At 42.9% G+C, this 21,416-nt stretch overlaps 1 protein-coding gene across 1 annotated transcript in view; it reads right to left on the reverse strand.

Moving 5' to 3' along the window:
• Positions 1–1,072: 1,072 nt before the first annotated feature.
• Positions 1,073–21,416, reverse strand: part of MASP1 (MBL associated serine protease 1) — a 151,159-nt gene continuing 130,815 nt past the window's right edge. Inside the window, exons 9-11 of the mRNA XM_075340451.1 lie at positions 16,846–16,983; positions 7,468–7,542; positions 1,073–2,630 (exon numbers count right to left, since the gene is read on the reverse strand). Of these exons, the coding sequence (XP_075196566.1) occupies positions 1,774–2,630; positions 7,468–7,542; positions 16,846–16,983 (1,070 nt within the window). The 3' untranslated portion in view covers positions 1,073–1,773. The remainder of the gene's footprint in view (positions 2,631–7,467; positions 7,543–16,845; positions 16,984–21,416) is intronic.

Below are 21,416 nucleotides of genomic sequence, written 5' to 3' on the forward strand. Positions count from 1 at the left end.
AACCCTTTAGACCAGCATGGTATGCATGCTAAATGACCTGCAAGGGCACCTGACCACACCACCAGGCACAGGCGTCATTGTCCTGTGAGGGCCGGGGAGCATCTACGCTGGACAAGGGACCAGTAGGTCTCAATGCTGTTCACTGATGAAAGTCGATTCATGCTGAGCAGAAATGTTTGAGTTTTCAAGGAGATTCTTTAGTTATGGTGGTGTTACAGTATGGGCAGGTGTATCTAATCAATACAGAACTGACTTAAGCTGGGTTCACACATAGCGACAGCGACATCGCTGTTACGTCACCATTTTCTGTGACGTAACAGCGACCTTGTAAGTCGCTGTTATGATCGCTGCTTAGCTGTCAAACACAGCGACGCAGCAGCGATTATAACGTCGCTACATGTGCAGAGAGCAGGGAGCCGCGCACACTGCTTAGCGCTGGCTCCCTGCTCTCCTAGCTACAGTACACATCGGGTTAATTGCCCGATGTGTACTGCAGCTACATGTCACAGTGCAGAGAGCAGGGAGCCGCGCACACTGATTAGCGCTGGCTCCTTACTCTCCTAGCTACAGTATACATCGGGTTAATTAACCCGATGTGTACTGCAGCTACATGTCACAGTGCAGAGAGCAGGGAGCCGCGCACACTGCTTAGCGCTGGCTCCTTGTTCTCCTAGCTACAGTACACATAGGGTTAATTAACCCGATGCGTACTGCAGCTACATGTGCACAGAGCAGGAGCCGGCACTAGCAGCAAGAGCGGCGGAGGCTGGTGACGAAGGTAAATATCGGGTAACCAGGGAAAGGTCTTCCCTTGGTTACCCGATGTTTACAGTGGTTACAGCTTTCCGTAGCTGCCAGACGCCGGCTCCTGCTCCCTGCTCGCTTCATTTCGTCGCTCTCTCGCTGTCACACACAGCGATGTGTGCTTCACAGCGGGAGAGCGACGACGAAAAAATGAAGCAGAACATTCAGCAACGAGCAACGACCTCACAGCAGGGGCCAGCTTGTTGCTGGATGTCACACACAGCGACAGCGACGGGACATCGCTGCAACGTCACAGAAAATGGTGACGTAGCAGCGACGTCGTTGTCGTCGTCGCTGTGTGTGACACCACCTTTACACTTTGTGAATGGTATATTGATAAGCCTCTCTATTTGAATAACATCATTAAATCAGTGATTGTGCCTCTGCACGAACAACACAGGTCTAGTTTAATCTTCATGGATAACAATGCTTCAGCTCATTGAGGTGACATAATTAGGGAATGGCTGCTGGAGACTGGGGTACCACAAAGGGAGTAGCCTGCACTTTCTTCACACCTGAATCCCATAGGAAACCTATGGGATTAGCTTGAGTCACTGTGTAGAGGCTTGGAACTCTGTACTCCACAATGTCAATGACCTGAGGGCTGCCCTTCAAGAAGAGCAGGATGCGATGCCTTATCAGACAAGAACTCCACTTGTAAACAGCATTAGATGTCATTATCAACCTGCAATTAATGCTCAAGGCCACATGACAAGTCAAGTTATTGAGACATTGACATTTTTATTTGGGGAAGGGGAGGCATACCCACCACTGCTGTTGGCTTTTGTTTCAATAAATTGTTTGAGATGAGGAAATCACCATTGGATGCTTCTACTTAAATTTCCTCCATTCATTATAAAATATCACTGTAGTGTGAATTTTTTATGTTTTCCATAAATTTCACCTGAAACCTTAACTATTTGTGAGTAGTGTATGTCACTTAGCTTTGCGATCTTTATCACATGATCTTTATGCATTGAGTTGATTATCTAACCAGTTCACATAATTTGACACTTTGGTATACACACCATACACTTGTTTGCTTCCACATTCTTCCGGCCCTCCCCACGATACTAGCCCTTGTGCCACCCACCTTTTTGACTCAGGGTCTTGAATTATAAAGGCACCCCCACTGTCCCCTAAGCAGGTATCCTTCCCACCCTCATAATAACCTGCACAAAACATGTTCTCTGTTACACTATAATTCCCAGAGCGGGACTCATAGCTCTCCTTACACTCGGCATGAAGTACTACTGGAAGTTTTACATACTGGAGCACATCAGAAGATGTTCTCATGCCTGAGCTTATGACATCATCTATGGTATTATTAGGGTTGGAGATACCCCATCCAGCTACAAGACCAAGAGTATTAGGCTGAGGACCTTCCAACTCATGATCCAGCTCTGGCAGACATATTGGCATTATGGATTTGTTCATTACAACATTTTCTTTCAATTTCACCAATGCAATATCATGGTTGTAAATTTGTGGGTCAAAAGATTCATGTAGGATTATCTTCTCTATTGTTCTAGTAATAGCATCTTCTTTATTTTTCACATCATGCAACCCCAAATAGATAGTGACATGTTCCTTTGAAACAGGAATTACAGTGTTGTCACGTCGCTGAGATTTTAACACGTGAGCTGCAGTTAGCACCCAATAATCAGACAATAATGCTCCACTGCCAAACCACTTGTTTTCAGGAACACGGGACATATCTTCAACCACTATTAGAACCTGCCAAGGAAAGAATCCCGGTTCTGCATTACGCCCGCCAATGATTCGTTTCACTATTCCTGGGAGTGGTTGTTTAGGCCTTCCACAAACTGTCAAAATAAAAATGAAGGGAAGAAGCACAGTCAATACAGTGGGTAACAAATTATAGCCAAGTACTACAATATATCAAGTGGATTATGCCAGTTGTGCTGACTCTATCTATCTATCTATATATCTATCTATCTATGTAATCTTCTAGAAAGAAGAAAATTGACACTCTGGTGCCAATAGGTGGCTGCCTTGTAACTCAACTTTAGACCTTATAATCCTTTAGGGAACCTGTCAGGAAGGATAACACAATTAACCTGCAAATATAGTTTTAATCCACATGTTAATAGTGTTAGCAAGGTGCATGGCCACCGTAGTGAAAGTGCAGCACACTGGAGAAAGAAACATTTTTTTTTTCCTGGATGCCACTGGCTTTCAGTCATACGTCTGTACTGGTATGGCTGCAGTCATCACTCACTATACTGTAAGCGGTGGCATCTTCCTAACTCTGTTGACCTGCAGATTAACTACATATCAAAAACTCACCAAAAACATAGCCTAAAGGTGATCAATCATAAGTACCATTAAAGGGCTAAGTGATTGGAAAAAATAAAGGTACTAAAAAAAAGTGAGAAAATAAAAATAGTGCTTGTCCTTTAAATCCAAAACAGGCAAGGAAATTGAGGGGTTAAAGTGTCTTTAAATCTGATTAGTCCTTAGCAAATCGAAGTCTTTTTTATAAAACTTTTAACTAGTTTGGACAGGGTAAATCACAGATAGCACCAGAAAAACTATTTCTTCATTACGAAAAAATAAAGGATTACCGTATTTCTATGTCTTGTCTATACATCTTTGTACAATAAGAAAAGACTGCCTGGAACACCAATATGTGTGAACTAGGTGCTAGCTTAAAAAAAAAAATCTTTGTAGTCATTACTGTTTATTATTTAATATCTTCTATCCTCATACAGTTCCTGCCAGTTGGTGGGGCCCACATGCGGAGACCTCCATCAATCGGTCAAAAAAACCTGCTGTGAATTGCGCTGCTCAGCAGGCAGAAGTGCTCTGCTCCTGCATCAGCGCATGCACAATGCATAAGCCCAGTATGAAGCCCATGGGTCCATACACATCTCTTCATATGTCTTCATGTACCAGCTACTTGCTTTGGCCTGCTGAGCAGCAAGCTTTGAGCAGTTTTGTGATGGGTCCTTAGATGTCTGAGGACCCAGATCGTCAACGATCTGCTTGATATGTAAGGAGGTAGAACATATTAGAAAAAAAGTAAATGATAGTATCACTTTTAGCAAAATATATGCATATGAGGGGTATATATTAAAATGTTGTATTGCAGTATTTGTTATATCCAGGCATAATCCACCATCAATGATGTATCCAAACTTTAATACATCATTGCCCATTTGAAACCTTGAATACCTGCCAGTGGTGATATTCCATTCCATTCCAGCATGTCTCACAGTATAAGGAAAATATCAAGAAAAAGTTTACAAAAGATGTTCTTCAGTATCCATGCATAACCCGAAGCTCAAAGCGAAGTGAGGAAGATCGTCCTTCATGCATGCATTGTGCACATTAAGGTCCTTGGTCGCAAGAATGGTTAAAATGTAGAAAGTTGTGATAAGAGAATGAAATGAAAGATGAAATACGCCAAAGCTGGTGTAAAATGAAGATCAAGCAATAAATGCTAGAGCCTACGTCACAACCACAGCTATTTTCCAAAATTCCTGGCCTCAAGATCACTTATAAACAGAAATCTCTGTGGAAACAGGAATTGCTGGAAATTTTGCTTTCTTAGTTGTCTAGGATAGAAGCGTGTTTTGATGTCTCCTGGAGCCAAATACTGAGCTGTCAGATGTCAGTCGATGATGAATTTTTGAACATTACTTGTGGTTTTATAATAAAAACACCAGGAATATTGGAAACAATATTAATGAATGAAATTTATAGAGGAAAAGTTTAGTCCCATGTATTTAGAAAGACAAATAATAGGTAATGTTGAATTTTTCCAAACACAAAGACAATGTAGCAACTGTTTTAGCCTTCAAATGTATGCATGTTAGGTTGTTACTTTCTCATTTCCCTGATGACATTTTTCACATAGAAATTAACCTGTAACACTAATTTTTATATCGGTTGCATTTCTATTGCCATTCATTAGCAGATTTGCGGCAAATTTTCTCTATAGCTTCTAATGAGGAAGTAAAAATCCATGACAAAACCTAACTGGTGCAAACTTTGCTGCGGATTACCTGTGGATCAGCAGCAAAGTCCACAAATTGATGTTGACTGCTCTTTTGGCTCTTCTCTAGCAACACTTCTCTGTTGCCTTGCCAGCTTTTATACATCCAAATAACAGTGATTTTGTTCTGGTAATACTCGGTTCAACTGTCCATTAGGTTATTCCGTTTGTCTGTTCCATCTTTAGAGCAGACAAACAGAATAAGTAATCAACCATGCAAACTGAGGAAGAGAGACCTATTGGATCATCATGGGGTTTCGTTAGATTCTGTATTTTAGAATAGAAGAAAAACCTTCAGGACTCCAAACAGACCCCAAATAACGAATGGAGCCCTTTTGTTTCGGTTTTGCATAACTGATACTATGGATCACATAGGTTTTTTTTTTGTATTTGCTGCAAGGGTTTTTCTACAGCCATAACATGTGGCAATCATGTTTTGTGCCACTATTTTCAGCATTAATAGAAAAAGTGCTCGCTTTCTCTCTAGTATTGTTATAATTTTCTTTTTTCAGGGAAGAAAACAAGTATCATGCAGTATCTAGTCATAGGAGCATTTTTTAAAGGTTTCTAATGTAACGTTTTTGTCATCTAACAGACTAAATAAATATATAATTGTGTATTGAATAAGGAATATATCACAGATGTATTGGATTTTAGCTCCATTTGCAAAGGCTCCTTAATCTGTATTCATTGTAAATCTCATACACTTTAATTTCTCAAATATTTTAAGAGGGCCCTGGTACCCGTTCTCATATGTGACATCCCATTGGCAGTTCTCAAACACAAGATCCTTTTACTTATATTAGAAACTTGGATCGCTAAAAGAATTCTAAAAGTTGGCAACTTGATGCATTCGGATATGATACTTCCCTTTTCTGATATTATAGACAAATACGGGATACGAAAAAGGGACTTATTCATGTATTTTCAAATTACTAATACTTTACTGATAAAACTGACTCCCCTTAAAACCCCCATATGAACACTACTTCACCAATAACAGGGACTATTCTAATGGTATATCAACAGCTTATTCGGCTATCTCCCTGCTTGATGATTACCCTCCTCCTTTTGTTGCCAAGTGTGAGGCTGACCTCGGTCAAACTTTCTCACCAGAAAAATGGTAATTTGCCTACCAAATTAATAAAAAACCTCCAGCTGTATCAATCATTTGGAATCTTCAAGAATTCAAAATCTTTCTTCTCCAAAGCAAAACATGCAAAAAGAGCGAAAGTCACTGCATGCAGCATAAATGTACACAAGCCATAGCCTAAAGCATCTGAAACACATGTATAACTGTACAGTAATATTTAAAATGGTTATCAGGAACTATTTAATTTTTTTACTATGGGCCTTAGAAGTAATAGGCAGGTAACAAGTTTCCAGTTGTGCCCGGCACCGATCTCTACCGGCACAGACCGCTCCTGCTGACGATTCTGCAGCTTCCACCGAGGTCCCATCGACAGAGCAGTGGCTTCTCTTACACTATACTCTGTTGATGTGGCTTTACTGCTGATATCAGGCTGGCTGCACACTCTGTGGAGCATGATATCAGCACTCATGCCCCGTTGACAGCACAGTTCAAAAGTAGAAGAGCTGAACTATTGATATAGAGAGCCGCTGAAACACTGACAAGAGCTGTCTGTGACCACTCTGAGCCGGCAGCAGGTTGAATAGGCAGGTAATTAGCAACCACCTGCCTGTTAGGTTTTAGACCTGGATAAGTCTTTTAAAAGTGACATGTTACATTACATGGCTACATAGAAATTGTGGCAAAGGGAGGAATATTGTGCAAAAAGAAATATGGCGCAAAAAGAAATATCACAGCTGCTAAACATATTCAATGAATAAACAATAATTACTTAATGTATTGGATATGTAAAATGAATCATGAAGAAATGTTTTTACCACTCTAAAATTTTGATAATGGGGCAGTTCAGGAACAGAGATACAAGGAGTATATGCAGGAAAATGTTACATACTGTAATATTACTTTGTACTTTAGAGTCAGTTCAAAGGCGGGCAACTAGACTATTACAAGGAATGGAAGGCCTCACATGTGATGACAGGTTGAAAAAGTTAGATATGTTTAGCTTAGAAAAAAGACGTCTCAGAGGAGATCTCATTTATATGTATAAATACATGTGTTGTCAATATAAAGGACTGGCACATGACTTATTTCTTCCAAAGACAGTACTAAGGACCAGGGGGCACTCACTGCGAGTGGAAGAAAAGCGATTCCAGCAGCTAAATAGGAAAGGGTTCTTTACAGTTAGAGCAGTCAGACTGTGGAATGCCCTACCACAAGAGGTAGTAATGGCAGATACTATAACAGCTTTTAAAAAAGGGATGGATGATTTCCTCAGTACACAAAACATTGTTGGTTATAAATGACTTAGTGACTAAATGTAGAACTGGTGGAGGAAGGTTGAACTAGATGGACCTAGGTCTTTTTTCAACCTAAGTAACTATGTAACTACTATGTAATATGTAACTATGTAACTATGTAAATATTGGTTGGTAAACTGTCCCTTACATCACAAGCAGAAATGTTATTACTAAATGGAAAGGATAAAGCATTTTGTTAAGTTACAGGAGGCAATTACAAAGTATTAATGATGCTTTCAGCGTTCACCACTTACCTGGCTGGCACTCCGGAAGTTTCTCTCCCATCTCTGAATTTATCCACACTCCATTTTCATTACAGATGTATTCTGCTGCATGACAAGACAACAAAACATCAGATCCTTAGAATTATTACCAGTTGCATCATGGGGTAACTTACAATTGCATTCATTTACAGTATATCACAAAAGTGAGTACACCCCATCAGATTTTTGTAAATATTTTATTATATCTTTTCATGGCACAAAACTGAAGATATGACACTTTGATACAATGTAAAGTAGGTACAGTAAAGTAAGTGTACAGTAGTGAGCGTCATATCCAGAGATTGTCTTTTCAAAATAGATGCATGAGTGCAGTCAGCATTGCTGCAGAGGTTACAGGAGTGGGGGTTCAGCCTGTCAGTGCTCAGACCATATGCTGCATACTGTATAAAATTGGTCTGCATGGCTGTCGTCCCAGAAGGGAGCCTCTTGTAAAGTTGGTGCACAAGAAAGTCTAAAGCGGGCTTTACACACTGCCATATCGGTCCCGATATCGCTAGTGTGGGTACCCGCCCCCATCTGTTGCGCGACACGGGCAAATCGCTGCCTGTGCCGCACAACATCGCCCAGACCCGTCACACATACTTACCTGCCCGGCGACGTCGCTGTGACCGGCGAACCGCCTCCTTTCTAAGGGGGTGGTCCGTGCGGCGTCACAGCGACGTCACTGAGTGGCCGCCCAATAGCAGCGGAGGGGCGGAGCTGAGCGGGACGTAACATGCCGCCCACCTCCTTCCTTTCGCATAGCGGCCGGGAGGCAGGTAAGGAGAGCTTCCTCGTTCCTGCGGTGTCACACGGAGCGATGTGTGCTGCCGCGGGAACGAGGAACAACCTCGTTACTGCTGCAGTAATGATTTTTGAGAATGGGCCCCCATGTCACCGATGAGCGATTTTGCACGTTTTTGCAACGATGCAAAATCGCTCATCGGTGTAACACGCAACGGCATCGCTAATGCGGCCGGATGTGCGTCACCAATTCCGTGACCCCAACGAGTTTGCATTAGCAATGTCGTAGCGTGTAAAGCCCCCTTAAGACAAGTAGACTAAGGAATCATGTTATGTGGTTTAATGACACCAAGATAAACTTATTTGCCTCAGATGGTGTCAAGCATGTGTGGCGGCCACTAGGTGAGGAGTACAAAGACAAGTGTGTCTTCCCTATAATCTTGCATGGTGGTGGGAGAGTAATGGTTTGAGGCTGCATGAGTGCTTCCAGTTGTGGGGAGCTATAGATCATTGAGTAAAACATTAATTCCAACAAGTACTGTGACATACTGAAGCAGAACATGATCCTCTCCATTCATATTCCAACATAATAACCCCAAATACACCTCCAAGACGACCACTGCCTTGCTAAAGAAACTGAATGTAATGGTGCTGGACTGGCAAAGCATGTTTCCAGATCTAAAACCTACTGAGCATCTGTAGAACATCCTCAATTGGAAGGTGGAGGAGCGCAAAGTCTCTAAGATCCACCAGCTCCGTGATGTCATGGAGGAGTGGAACAGATTCCGGTGGCAACATGGGAAGCTCTACTGAACTCCTTGCCCAAGATAATTAAGGCAGTGCTTGAAAATAATGTTGGCCACACAATATTGACACTTTGTGCACAAATTGGGCACAATTTCTATATTTTCCCTTAGGGATGCATTCACTTTTCATGCTAGTGGTTTAAACATTAATGACTATGTGTTGTGTTATTTTGAGGGCACATCAAATATACACTGTTATACAAGCTGTACACTGACTACTTAATATTGTATCAAAGTGTCATATCTTCAGTGTTGTCCTATGAAAACATATAATAAGATATTTAGAACAATGTGAGGGGTGTACTCACTTTTTCAATATACTGTACTTACAATAGAAAGCAAATTGGCGCATTCACCATTGAAATATTCTTTATTTTAATTTCCATTATATATGGGAGAGAGGAGAATACAAACAAACAGCACCCAGCCTATGGACATTTCATGTCATTGCTGACACTTCTGTAGGCCGTCTGCTGTGTGTTTGTAGTACCATCCCTTCATATCAACTTAATGTAAAAGAATAAAATTTTATTGGTGAATGCCACAATTTGCTTTCTACATGAAATATGCCACTGTCTTTTCTAACTCAACATTGAGCAAATATGGGTCAGCATATTATCCTTTGATTGATCTTACAATTAGATTGAGTGTAATGAAATATCATCTAGTGTAAATAGGTTGTCACTCAGCTATTATAAATAAATAGATAAAAAAAAACACACAGAAAAATATTTTTATTAGAAATAAAACACAACACAATTAGGGACTCCATCTTTATTGAAATAAAGAACCCCCCTCTGCAGTAATCCTGGGTCAAGGGTCCCGCCCCGCCCAATCCGGATCCAATATCATCTGATCGGTTTGCTGGAAGGCAAAGTGATCAGATGATGTGTCAGGTTCAAGGGCCTGAATCACATGACACAGCAGCTGATTGTATAAACGGCTTTCATACAATCAGCTGATGCATCAGTGCAAAAAACCCCCCAAAAAACTACACACTTTTGTGCAGACTCCTGTCCGATGGACAAAAAAAAAAAGAAAGAGAGAGAGAAAGAAAAAGAGAAAGCGAGAGAGAGAAAGCAAGAAAGAGAGAGAGAAAGAAAGAGAGAGAAAGAAAGAAAGAGTGAAAGAAAGAAAGAAAGAAAGAAAGAAAGAAAGAAAGAAAGAAAGAAAGAAAGAAAGAAAGAAACCAGAGAGACAAACAAACATAGAGGGGGAAAGACACAGACCTTGATAGATGATGTCCGACTACTCCCCTCTGTGCATAATTAAAATAATAATATTGCATAATTAATTATAAATAAAGAATAATCATTAATTAATTAAAAATAATAAAAAAAAAAAAAAAAAAATACTGACAGTGAAGTCTGAGGTGACAGCGCGATTCTCTTCATTGCTACGTGGAGTGGAGACTGAGAACTCGTGTTCTGAAGCAGAGCTGACAGTGTCGTGTGGATTACGTCGGACCTGTATGTGTATTTGGGGATTAATAAAGGGGTAAAACAGGGTGCTTTTTTGTCTTTTATTCCAAATAAAGGATTTTTTGGTTTGTGTGTTTATTTACTTTCACTTTCAGGTTGATCATAGAAGGTGTCTCGAGGAGACGCTTGTCATGATTAACTCTTTATTACCTCGATTGCCACCGCACCAGGGCAATTCAGGATGAGCTGGGTAGAGTTCCCCGGGACTGTCACATCTAATGGATGCGGCTATTCTGGACGGCTGCTGGGTGATATTGTTAGGCTAGAGGGCTCCCGATAATGTCGTGCTCCCCATCCTGACAATACCAGCCTCTAGCCGTGTGGCTTCATCCTGGCTGGTATCAAATATGGGGGGAACCGCATTTTTTTAAATTTATTTTACTGCACGATATAATTAAAAATAAAAACCGGGACAGCCAAGACTAGAACTCGCGACCTAATGCTTCATAGGCGAGCTCTCTACCCACTGAGCTATTGCCTCTATTGATAAAGATAGGCAGATTTTGCAATCTTGAAGCCTGCAGTGCTGACTGAAGTCTCTGCTGACAGCGCGATTCACTTCATTGCTACGTGGACCTGATACAGTGCGATGGTGTTCTACGGTGCTGCTGCATCTACAGGGAGCTGACAGTGTCATGTGGATTACGTCGGACCTGGAGTGGTATTTGGGGATTAATAAAGGGGTGAAACAGGGTGGTTTTTTGTCTTTTATTCCAAATAAAGGATTTTTCGGTGTGTGTGTTTGTTTATTTACTTTCACTTTCAGGTTGATCATAGAAGGTGTCTCGGGGAGACGCTTGTCATGATTAAACTCTTATTACCTCGATTGCCACCGCACCAGGCAATTCGGGAGGAGCTGGGTTGAGTCCCCCGGGACTGTCGGATCTAATGGATGCGGCTATTCCGGGTGGCTGCTGGGTGATATTGTTAGGGTGGTGGGCTCCCGATAACGTGGTGCTCTCCATCCTGATAATACCAGCCTCCAGCCGTGCGGCTTTATTCTGGCTGGTATCAAATATGGGGGAACCGCATTTTTTTTTTTAATTATTTATTTATTTATTTTACTGCACAATATAGACCCGCCCGCCGGCGGCTGTGATTGGTTGCAGTGAGACAGCTGTCACTCAGCTTGAGGACATGTCTGACTGCAACCAATCATAGGCGCCGGTGGGCAGGGAAAGCACGGAATAACTAATTGACTAATGAAGCGGCAGCAATTTTCTAAAGAGTAAAGGACTCCGCCATATTTGTGACAGATGTGGAGCGAGACGCCCGTGATCAGTGAGTAGGAAAGAGAGAGGGATTGTGCTGGGGACGCAGGACACATGCAGATAGCAACATGTGCACATAGCCTTACTGTGAAAAGCCACGTTTATGGTGATCGAACAGTTCTAGACAGTTAGCAAAAAGCTTGAGTTCAATCTCGAACACCCCCCAAAAGCACTCAAACATGAAATTGGAAAACCTCGAACCTCGCTCAACTCTAGTAACCACACCTTGACACTTAGGCTGGGGCCACATGGGGATCTACTGCAATCCTCGCATGACACTTGGCTCACGCTGGCAGCACAGCAGGAGCCGAGTGTCATGCAAGTGTCACTGCGACTGAGGTCTGGTCATGCGATCGGACCTCAGCTGTGGGGGGCGTGCTGGCTCTGAGGAGGGGCGGGTCGACTCTGAGGAGGGGCGGGCCAGCTCTGCAGAGTGCCAGGCAGGCGCTGCGGATGGGAGGGATTTATCTCCCTCTCTTCTCCATACCTGACTATTAACATTCTTGCCCCTGCACTCGTGGTACACCAGTGTACTGCGAGTGCATTGCGATTTTTCTCTCACCCCATAGACTTGAATGGCTGCGAGAGAAACAAGGATCGCATTATAATCGCAGCATGCTGCGATTGTTTTCTCGGTCCAATTAGGGCTGAGAAAATAGTCGCTCATGGGCACTGGGACATAGGTTAATATTGGTCTAAGTGGAATGCGATAAAACATCACATTTCACTCTTTTCGATTTTCATGCCATGTTGCTTAGGCTTTACTGACAGTGAGCCCTACTCTTCATTTCCTCTCAGCAGTGGGGCTCTCAATGAGGAGCCAGGTAGCTTCAGGGCTCATGCACACGTAACTGCATAATATTCTACAGCGATTTGAAAGCACATGTGTAATGAATGCAGTATTTTTGTTAAAAAAAGCCGTTTTTATGCGCTCGGGATGCTGCCCCCACCATAGACAGAGTAGGAGCTGCATCCAGAATGCACAAATAATTGGCATGCTGCTTTTATGAACGCACGGATTTGGGTAAAAATTTTAGCACTGGTTCACAGACTAAAAACTCCTTAATATAAAAATATCAATTTTATTAACAAAAGCATTTAAAAACACTTCCACATTATATAGAAAATATTAATTGGTGCCATACAAAGATTCCAACATATATCCCCCTTATTATTCTAGTCCTATGTGTTACCCCAATTAAGGAGCAAGAACAAATGTCAGTAAGGCGCAGTATACAAGTATATCCCTAAACAGTCCAATAGTCAAGGACTGTTTAGGGATATACTTGTATACTTAGCGTGGATATTACCAAACAGAGAATTCCCGTTATAGAAATATTTTTCAAATTTTTGTCATCTCATTCGGGACAAGGCTGTATTTTCAAGGTGAATGATGATGTCACCTATTAAAAACATGCCCATTCATAATTCCCCTTCAGACTGTAGGACCCTTGACTATTGGACTGTTTAGGGATATACTTGTATACTGCGCCTTACTGACATTTGTTCTTGCTCCTTAATTGGGGTAACACATAGGACTAGAATAATAAGGGGGATATATGTTGGAATCTTTGTATGGCACCAATTAATATTTTCTATATAATGTGGAAGTGTTTTTAAATGCTTTTGTTAATAAAATTGATATTTTTTATATTAAGGAGTTTTTAGTCTGTGAACCAGTTTTGAGCTCTCCTTGTATTACATTTTTCGTAAAAAATTTTAGCACCCAAATCGCTGCATTCAAAAAAGCAACGTGCGCACGTGTCATCCACAATCTACATAGATTGTGCAGGGGACGCAGTACGCATGCATTTACGCTGCAGTGCAATACGCAGCGTAAATGCATGTCAGTATGCAACGTGTGCATGAGCCCTCAGAACGCCATTAATCTACGTATTAACCCCATATCTACAGGTTAATAGCATATTTTTACATGACAGTTTCCCTTTAAATAATTTTTTATAGAAAAGGTTGCTCTACTATTGCTTTTATGGCATCTGATTTGTTTTTGTGCACCTATAGACATGAATTGGCGAGTCTCATCTGAGATGTGGCAGATAGTGCATGCTGTGATTTGATTTTTCACATGCAGATTTGGTTAGGGAAAAAATAAAAACTTGTGCACTGCTGCATTGAATAACATTGGTCCCAGTGCTCTCCATTTTTTTACAGACAGCACTCTGACCAAAAATGTGATTATGTGAACGAGCCCCTACAAATATACTAAATCAAGTTGCTGGTTAGAATGCAACAATCTTTTTAGTCCCCAGTCTAGATGCCAATGTACCTGCAAAATTGCCTGATTTTATGGAAGATGTACTTTAGATATAGAGTTATGCCTGCTTTACACGCTTCAATAAATCTTTCAATCCGTCGTCGGGGTCACGTTGTAAGTGACGCACATCCTGCATCATTTGTGACGTATTTGCGTGTGACACCTACGTGCAATCAAGATTGAACGCAAATACGGTGATCGCATACACGTCGTTTATTCCTCAGACATTGGACGTTTTGTTGTATGAACCTAGTCAATTGAAACGTGTGACATCCCTCATACGATTTTGATGTCTGAGGCTATGTGCACAAGTGTGCGTTCTGCACCGCAGCTTAAAAAAGGTCCGCTTCAGAGCGCAGCTGAATAGCTGCGTTCTGAAGCGCCTCACAATGTCTGTCATTCACTAATCTCTGTCAGTCGGTCACTATCTCTGTCCCTCTCTCTCTGTCCATGTCAGGCTATCCCTCTTACCCCCTCTCTCATACTCACTGATCCCCGATCACCGGCGCGGCGCTGCACGGCTTTCTCACTGGTCCGGCGGCTTTTACAATTTTGAAAAAGCCGGCCGCTCATTAAACAATCTCGTATTCCCTGCTTTCCCCGCCCACCGGCGCCTATGATTCGTTGCAGTGAGACACGCCCCCACGCTGAGTGACAGGTGTCTCACTGCACCCAATCTCAGCAGCCGGTGGGCATGTATACTGTGCAGTGAAATAAATAATTAAATAATTTAAAAAATCGGCGTGCGGTCCTCCCCAATTTTAAAACCAGCCAGATAAAGCCATGCGGCTGAAGGCTGGTATTCTCAGGATGGGGAGCTCCACGTTATGGGGAGCCCCCCAGCCTAACAATATCAGTCAGCAGCCGCCCAGAATTGCCGCATACAGTAGATGCGACAGCTCTGGGACTGTACCCGGCTCTTCCCGATTTGCCCTGGTGCGTTGGCAAATCGGGGTAATAAGGAGTTATTGACAGCCCATAGTTGCCAATAAGTCCTAGATTAATCATGTCAGGCGTCTCCCCGAGATGCCTTCCATGATTAATCTGTAAGTGACAGTAAATAAACACACACACGCGAAAAAATCCTTTATTAGAAATAAAAAACACAAACATATAACCTGGCTCACCACTTTAATAAGCCCAAAAAAGCCCTCCATGTCCGGCGTAATCCAGGATGCTCCAGCGTCGCTTCCAGCTCTGCTGCATGGAGGTGACCGGAGCTGCAGCAGATACCGCCGCTCCTGTCACCTCCACGCAGCAAATGAAGACAGCCGAGCGATCAGCTGAGCTGTCACTGAGGTTACCCGCGGCCACCGCTGGATCCAGTGACAGCGGGTAACCTCAGTGACAGCACAGCTAATCGCGCGGCTGTCTTCATTTGCTGCATGGAGGTGACAGGAGCGGCGGTGTCTGCTGCAGCTCCGGTCACCTCCATGCAGCAGAGCTGGAAGCGACGCTGGAGCATCCTGGATTACGCCAGACATGGAGGGCTTTTTCGGGCTTATTAAAGTGGTGAGCCAGGGTATATGTTTGTGTTTTTTATTTCTAATAAAGGATTTTTTCGGGTGTGTGTGTTTCTTTACTGTCACTTACAGATTAATCATGGAAGGCATCTCGGGGAGACGCCTGACATGATTAATCTAGGACTTATTGGCAGCTATGGGCTGCCAATAACTCCTTATTACCCCGATTTGCCAACGCACCAGGGCAAATCGGGAAGAGCCAAGTACAGTTCCAGAACTGTCGCATCTAATGTATGCGGCAATTCTGGGCGGCTGCTGACTGATATTGTAAGGCTGGGGGGCTCCCCATAACGTGGAGCTCCCCATCCTGAGAATACCAGCCTTCAGCCGTATGGCTTTATCTGGCTGGTTTTAAAATTGGGGGGGACCGCACGACGTTTTTTTTAATTATTTAATTATTTATTTCACTGCACAGTATAGACACGCCCACCGGCTGCTGTGATTGGGTGCAGTGAGACACCTGTCACTCAGTGTGGGGGCGTGTCTCACTGCAACCAATCATAGGCGCCGGTGGGTGGGGAAGCAGGGAATACGATATTCTTTAATGAGCGGCCGGCTTTTTCAAAATAGTAAAAGCCGGCGGAGCAGTGAGAAAGCCGTGCAGCGCCGCGCCGGTGATCGGGGATCGGTGAGTATATGAGAGAAGGCTGCTCAATTCAGTTACTCAGGAGTTTAGCGGTCACCGGTGAGTCCTTCACCGGTGACCGCTAATCAGGACGCGACACAGACAGAGCCGCAGCATGACAATGAAGTCGGGTGAAGTTAACCCGAGTTCATTCTGATCGTGCGGCTCTTTCTGTGTCTGCTGTCATCTGCCATTCAGCTCTGCTACATGGCTGCCTGTGTCTGCTGTCAGCGGCCATGTAGCAGAGCTGAATGGCAGATGACATAGTAAAAACGCATCCCTACACATTACACACGCTTGGCAAGTCAATAAATAAAAAAAAAAAGGTTGCCCAATGCATACGTCACAGAACACATGATCTAAAGCATCGCACACAAAATTGATCAATTTAACATAGACTACTAACGCTCGTGTGACAGCAAATGAACGACCAACGTGCAATCTCATAAGATCCCATATGCAACCTGGGCGTGTCACATCGCATACGAGATTGCACACCTAATTGTAAGGTGTAAAGCTGGCTTTACACTTATTTTAAGTTTCACTGCAGGACAGACTATTTCACTGGAAAATCATGTTGCTTTCACAAATTATCAGTATTCATTAGTTTTTCTATACAGTAAAATATATCATCCCATACATACTAGTAATATTGGGTATCATTGAGTAGTAAGGTTCCCGGCATGAATATGTGACAGCTGACTGATATGTGGTGGTGTTTTCTGGTGTAGAGAAAGTCATATATCCATTCTCAAGCTCTTTTGGTGAATTGCAGTCAATAACTAGAAAAGAAACAAAAGTTTAATGTTAGGTTTTTGTGTCTTTCAACATTATACCTGCAAAATTAAAAAGAACTGTAGTCAATAATCTCCCTAAGGACTTTTATGGAGACATTTAATCAATTTGGAAAATACAGAGACAGAGGTTCAATAAGAAATGAATTGTTTCGCATATAAAGTATACCTATAAGCACACTACTTACAGCTTACCTTGGCTCCTTTAAAAGTCCATAATGCACTGCAATTTACTTAAGATTATTTCACAATATCTGATATAAAGACTGCTCTTCCAGAATACAAATCATAAATAAAAACTTTCTGTTTTCAATGTGCATTTTTTATTTTTTTTTTTAACCCCTTGTTACTTAGGATATAGAGATCCATAACTTTTTATTTCTCCCATTGATAAAGCCATATGAGGGTTTTTTTGGTAGAATAATGTATAGTTTTGAATGAAAAACACAAAAAAAAACCAAACAGTTCTACAATTGCTATATATTTTTACAATAAAATTGACCTAGTGATGTGATTGTCCAGGGCAATTTTATAGATATTAAATTTATATATATATAGCAGGTCAAATACATATTGAAGACACTGCTAGGTTTCTAAGTAAATATGTTTCTAAAGGTGCTATTGACATGAATTTCTCACCACACCAGATGTTGGTAACAACCAATCCAATCTACACAGGCAAAAAAATCAAACCATAGAAGTCCATAAATTTAGTGATGTGTAATAATGAGAAGTGACACAGGGAAAGAATACTGAACACATGAAGAAAGAGAGGGGCAAAAAGCAATGGATAGTCATGACAGCAGCTGAAATCTATCAGTAATTAGAAAGTCATCCTGCCACTAAGTTAAGCTAGTTGCACACATTCGGCTTTTCGCTGGTTCTGGTGAACGCCAGTACAGTGTATACAGTACAGTTGTAGCGTGACAAGCTCCGGTCACATGCTGTCATGTGACTGGAGTATGTGACCCGGAAGTTACAGCACTGCCACTGTACTGTATACACTGTACTGGCGTGCGCTGGAACCGGCAAACTGGCAAAAAGCCAGATGTGTGAAACCATCCTAAAACATAATATCAGCGGGTTCAACTGAAGGCCTATTAAAAGGTATCTCATTATCAAGGTGCCACACAAAAAACATCTTTTGATGGGTAAAACCAGTGAGCTGTCTAAAGATCTTTTCAACCTTATTGCTGCAAAACATACTGTGGCAATAATTGCAAAATAATTTCTAAACTACGGAAGATTCCAGTGAACATTATTAGGGATATAATCCAGAAATGGAAAGAACATAATTTCACCATAACCGGCCATGAACAGGTGCTCTCTGCAAGATTTCAGACATAGCAGTGAAAAGAATTATCAGAAGAGTTATCCAAAAGCCAATGACCATCTGTGGAGAGCTACAAAGACCTGGAATTAGCAGGTACAATTGTCATAAAGAAAACAATAAGTAATGCACTCAACCTCTATGTCCTGTGTGCATGTTCACCACGCAAGACTCCATTGCTGAACAAAAAGCATGTTCAAACCCTAAAGTTTGCTCAACAACATTTAGACAAGCCTGTTAAATACTGGGAGAATATAGTCGAATCAGATGAGACCAAAATTGAACTCTTTGGATGCCATAATACACACAATGTTTGGAGGCCAAAAGTCACTATATAGTGCCCCAAAAACATCATATCAAAAGTGAAGTTTAGAAGTGGGAACATTCTAGTGTGGGGCTGTTTTTCACGATACAGCACTGGTAAACTTCATGTAATTGAAGGAAGGATAAATGGAAAAATGTACTGAGACATTCTTGATAAAAGTCTGCTGCCAACTACCAGGATGATGAAGATGAAACAAGGGTAGACATTTCAGCACGACAATGTGACGGGGTATGCGACAGAGCAGTAAGGGACGCAAGGCCAAGGAACAATCCAAGAAGATTTAATGAGGCAGGGAGCATAAAACATGCAATATTAAAATGGTTCTTTAGAGTCCACACAAAGGAAATAGGTCCAGGGGCGCCAAGGAGAATGCAAAAGTCCTCAAAGTCCAATCGTCCATGTACGGGCGATAAGGAGCTGGCCTTAGCACAGGTCCTCACCCTTCACTCAACAAAGCATAACTAAAAACTAAAACATGGGGCTGAATCTCCCACCCCTCCTTAGATCCACCCCCTTAACATTTGCTACTTGTAGCTAGAAAAGGGTTCCTAGACACAGCCTCCAGAGATTGTGTACTAGGTAAGCCCCCTGCAGAGGAGAACAATATATATGCAACCCCCCCCCCAAATCAAGGACAATAGCTACGGCTGAAGCCTGATTGCAATATGATACAGGCTGGGGGGATATAATGTTACAACCCCTTCCCCCCTCAATTGGTGTATGGACTAGTGACCTCAACAGGTCGCTTGTCAAGTACACGTAAACATGGTGGACCTGACTCAGGGCTCCTCTTGCCTGGACAATCCGTCTGCATTTTGGTGTTGGCTGCCCCTTCTATATTGTATGGTAAAGTTATAGGGTTGAAGAGCCAGGCTCCATCGTAGTAATCGTCCATTGTCCCCAGAGACTCTGTTCAGCCAGGTGAGGGGATTGTGATCAGTAACCACAGTGAATTCTCGTCCATACAGATACGGCCGTAGTTTCCTAAGGGCCCATACTACAGCCAGACATTCCTTCTCAACAGTTGCATAGGCCACTTCTCGGTCCAGCAGTTTCCTGCTGAGATAGGCAATGGGGTGCTCCTCCCCGGCTGCATTCACCTGGCTGAGGACAGCTCCCAGTCCATAAGAAGAGGCATCTGTCTGCACAATGAATCTCTTCTTGTAGTTTGGAGCAGCCAGAACAGGGTCGCAGACCAAGGCGTCCTTCAGCCGGTTAAAAGCCTCATCACAGCCTGGAGTCCAGATCACCAGCCGGGGCATCGTTTTCTTCGTGAGGTCTGTAAGGGGCTTGGCCACACTGCTGAAATGAGAAACAAATTTTCGGTAATAACTGGCAGTGCCCAAAAAAGCCATAACTTGTTTCTTGGTTTGGGGTACAGGCCAGTCTCTAATAGCCTGGATTTTGGCAGGTTCAGGACGTAACTTCCCCCCTCCTACTCGATGCCCTAGATATTGGACTTCACCCATCCCCAATTGGCATTTATCAGGTCGAATAGTTAGGCCTGCTGTGAGAATCCGGTCAAGAACAACAGCTACTTGATTCAGATGTTCCTCCCATGTGTGGCTGAAGATGGCGATATCATCCAGGTAGGCACAAGCGAAGTCGCCACATCCCCGGAGGATCTGGTCCACCATTCTCTGAAAGGTTGCAGGGGCGTTTTTCATTCCGAAAGGCATGTTTAGAAATTCATACAGACCAAAGTGGGTTATAAAAGCCGACTTTTCTCTACCTTCCTCCGTCAGGGGAATTTGCCAGTATCCCTTACTGAGATCCAAGGTGGTGACGTATCGTGCCCCAGCTAGCCGGTCTAGAAGTTCATCAATGCGGGGCATTGGGTGAGCATCACTGATGGTATGGTCATTTAGTCGTCTGTAGTCCACACAAAATCGAATACTCCCATCTTTCTTGGGTACTAACACAACAGGATAGGCCCAAGGACTATGGGAGGCCTGAATCACCCCAAGCTGTAACATCTCCTCCAGCTCATGCTGCATGGTGTTTCTAACTGATTCTGGTACCCGGTAGGGAGCCTGTTGTATGGGACGGATGCCCTGAGTGTCCACATGATGTTGGGTTACTGTGGTTCGACCTGGTCGGGATGAGAAAGCAGCCTGTCTCTGATGGAGCACTCCCAGCATTTGTTTTTTCTGTAAGGAATCTAAGTGATCTCTCAGAGGAACCTGTTCCACAGTGGATGGGGCTCTGGCTGCTTCAACAAGATCAGGTAATGGGTCCTCATCCTCCTGACCATCTTCTGAAGCCAGCCGACAGCTTGCTATCATAGGTAATGTCCGGTCATGGTACTCCTTAATCATATTCACATGGACAGTCCTTTGTCTTAGACCCTGATCATCTAGAGCAAGAAGGTAATTGGTGTCGTTTAGTTTTCTGAGAACCCGGAAGGGACCCTCCCATGTTGTCTGGAGTTTATTTTGCCGATGGGGAACAATCATTAAGACTTGTTGTCCCTCTACAAATTCTCGATAGCGTGCTTTGCGGTCATACCATGTCTTCTGTCTGGTTTGAGCCATCCGTACATGATCCTGAGCCAAACTAGCAAGTTGAGCCAGGGTTTAACGAAGCTTGAGGACATATGGAACAACAGGGGTTCCTGTATCTTCAACTTGCCCCTCCCAATATTCCTTTAGCAGAGTTAAGGGTCCTCTGACCTTTCTTCCATAGAGTAGTTCAAAGGGGGAAAACCCAGTGGACTCCTGGGGAACTTCCCGATAGGCAAACAGGAGATGGGGTAGGTACTTCTCC

The sequence above is a fragment of the Anomaloglossus baeobatrachus genome, chromosome 3 (assembly GCF_048569485.1).
Source record: "Anomaloglossus baeobatrachus isolate aAnoBae1 chromosome 3, aAnoBae1.hap1, whole genome shotgun sequence".
NCBI lineage: Eukaryota > Metazoa > Chordata > Amphibia > Anura > Aromobatidae > Anomaloglossus > Anomaloglossus baeobatrachus.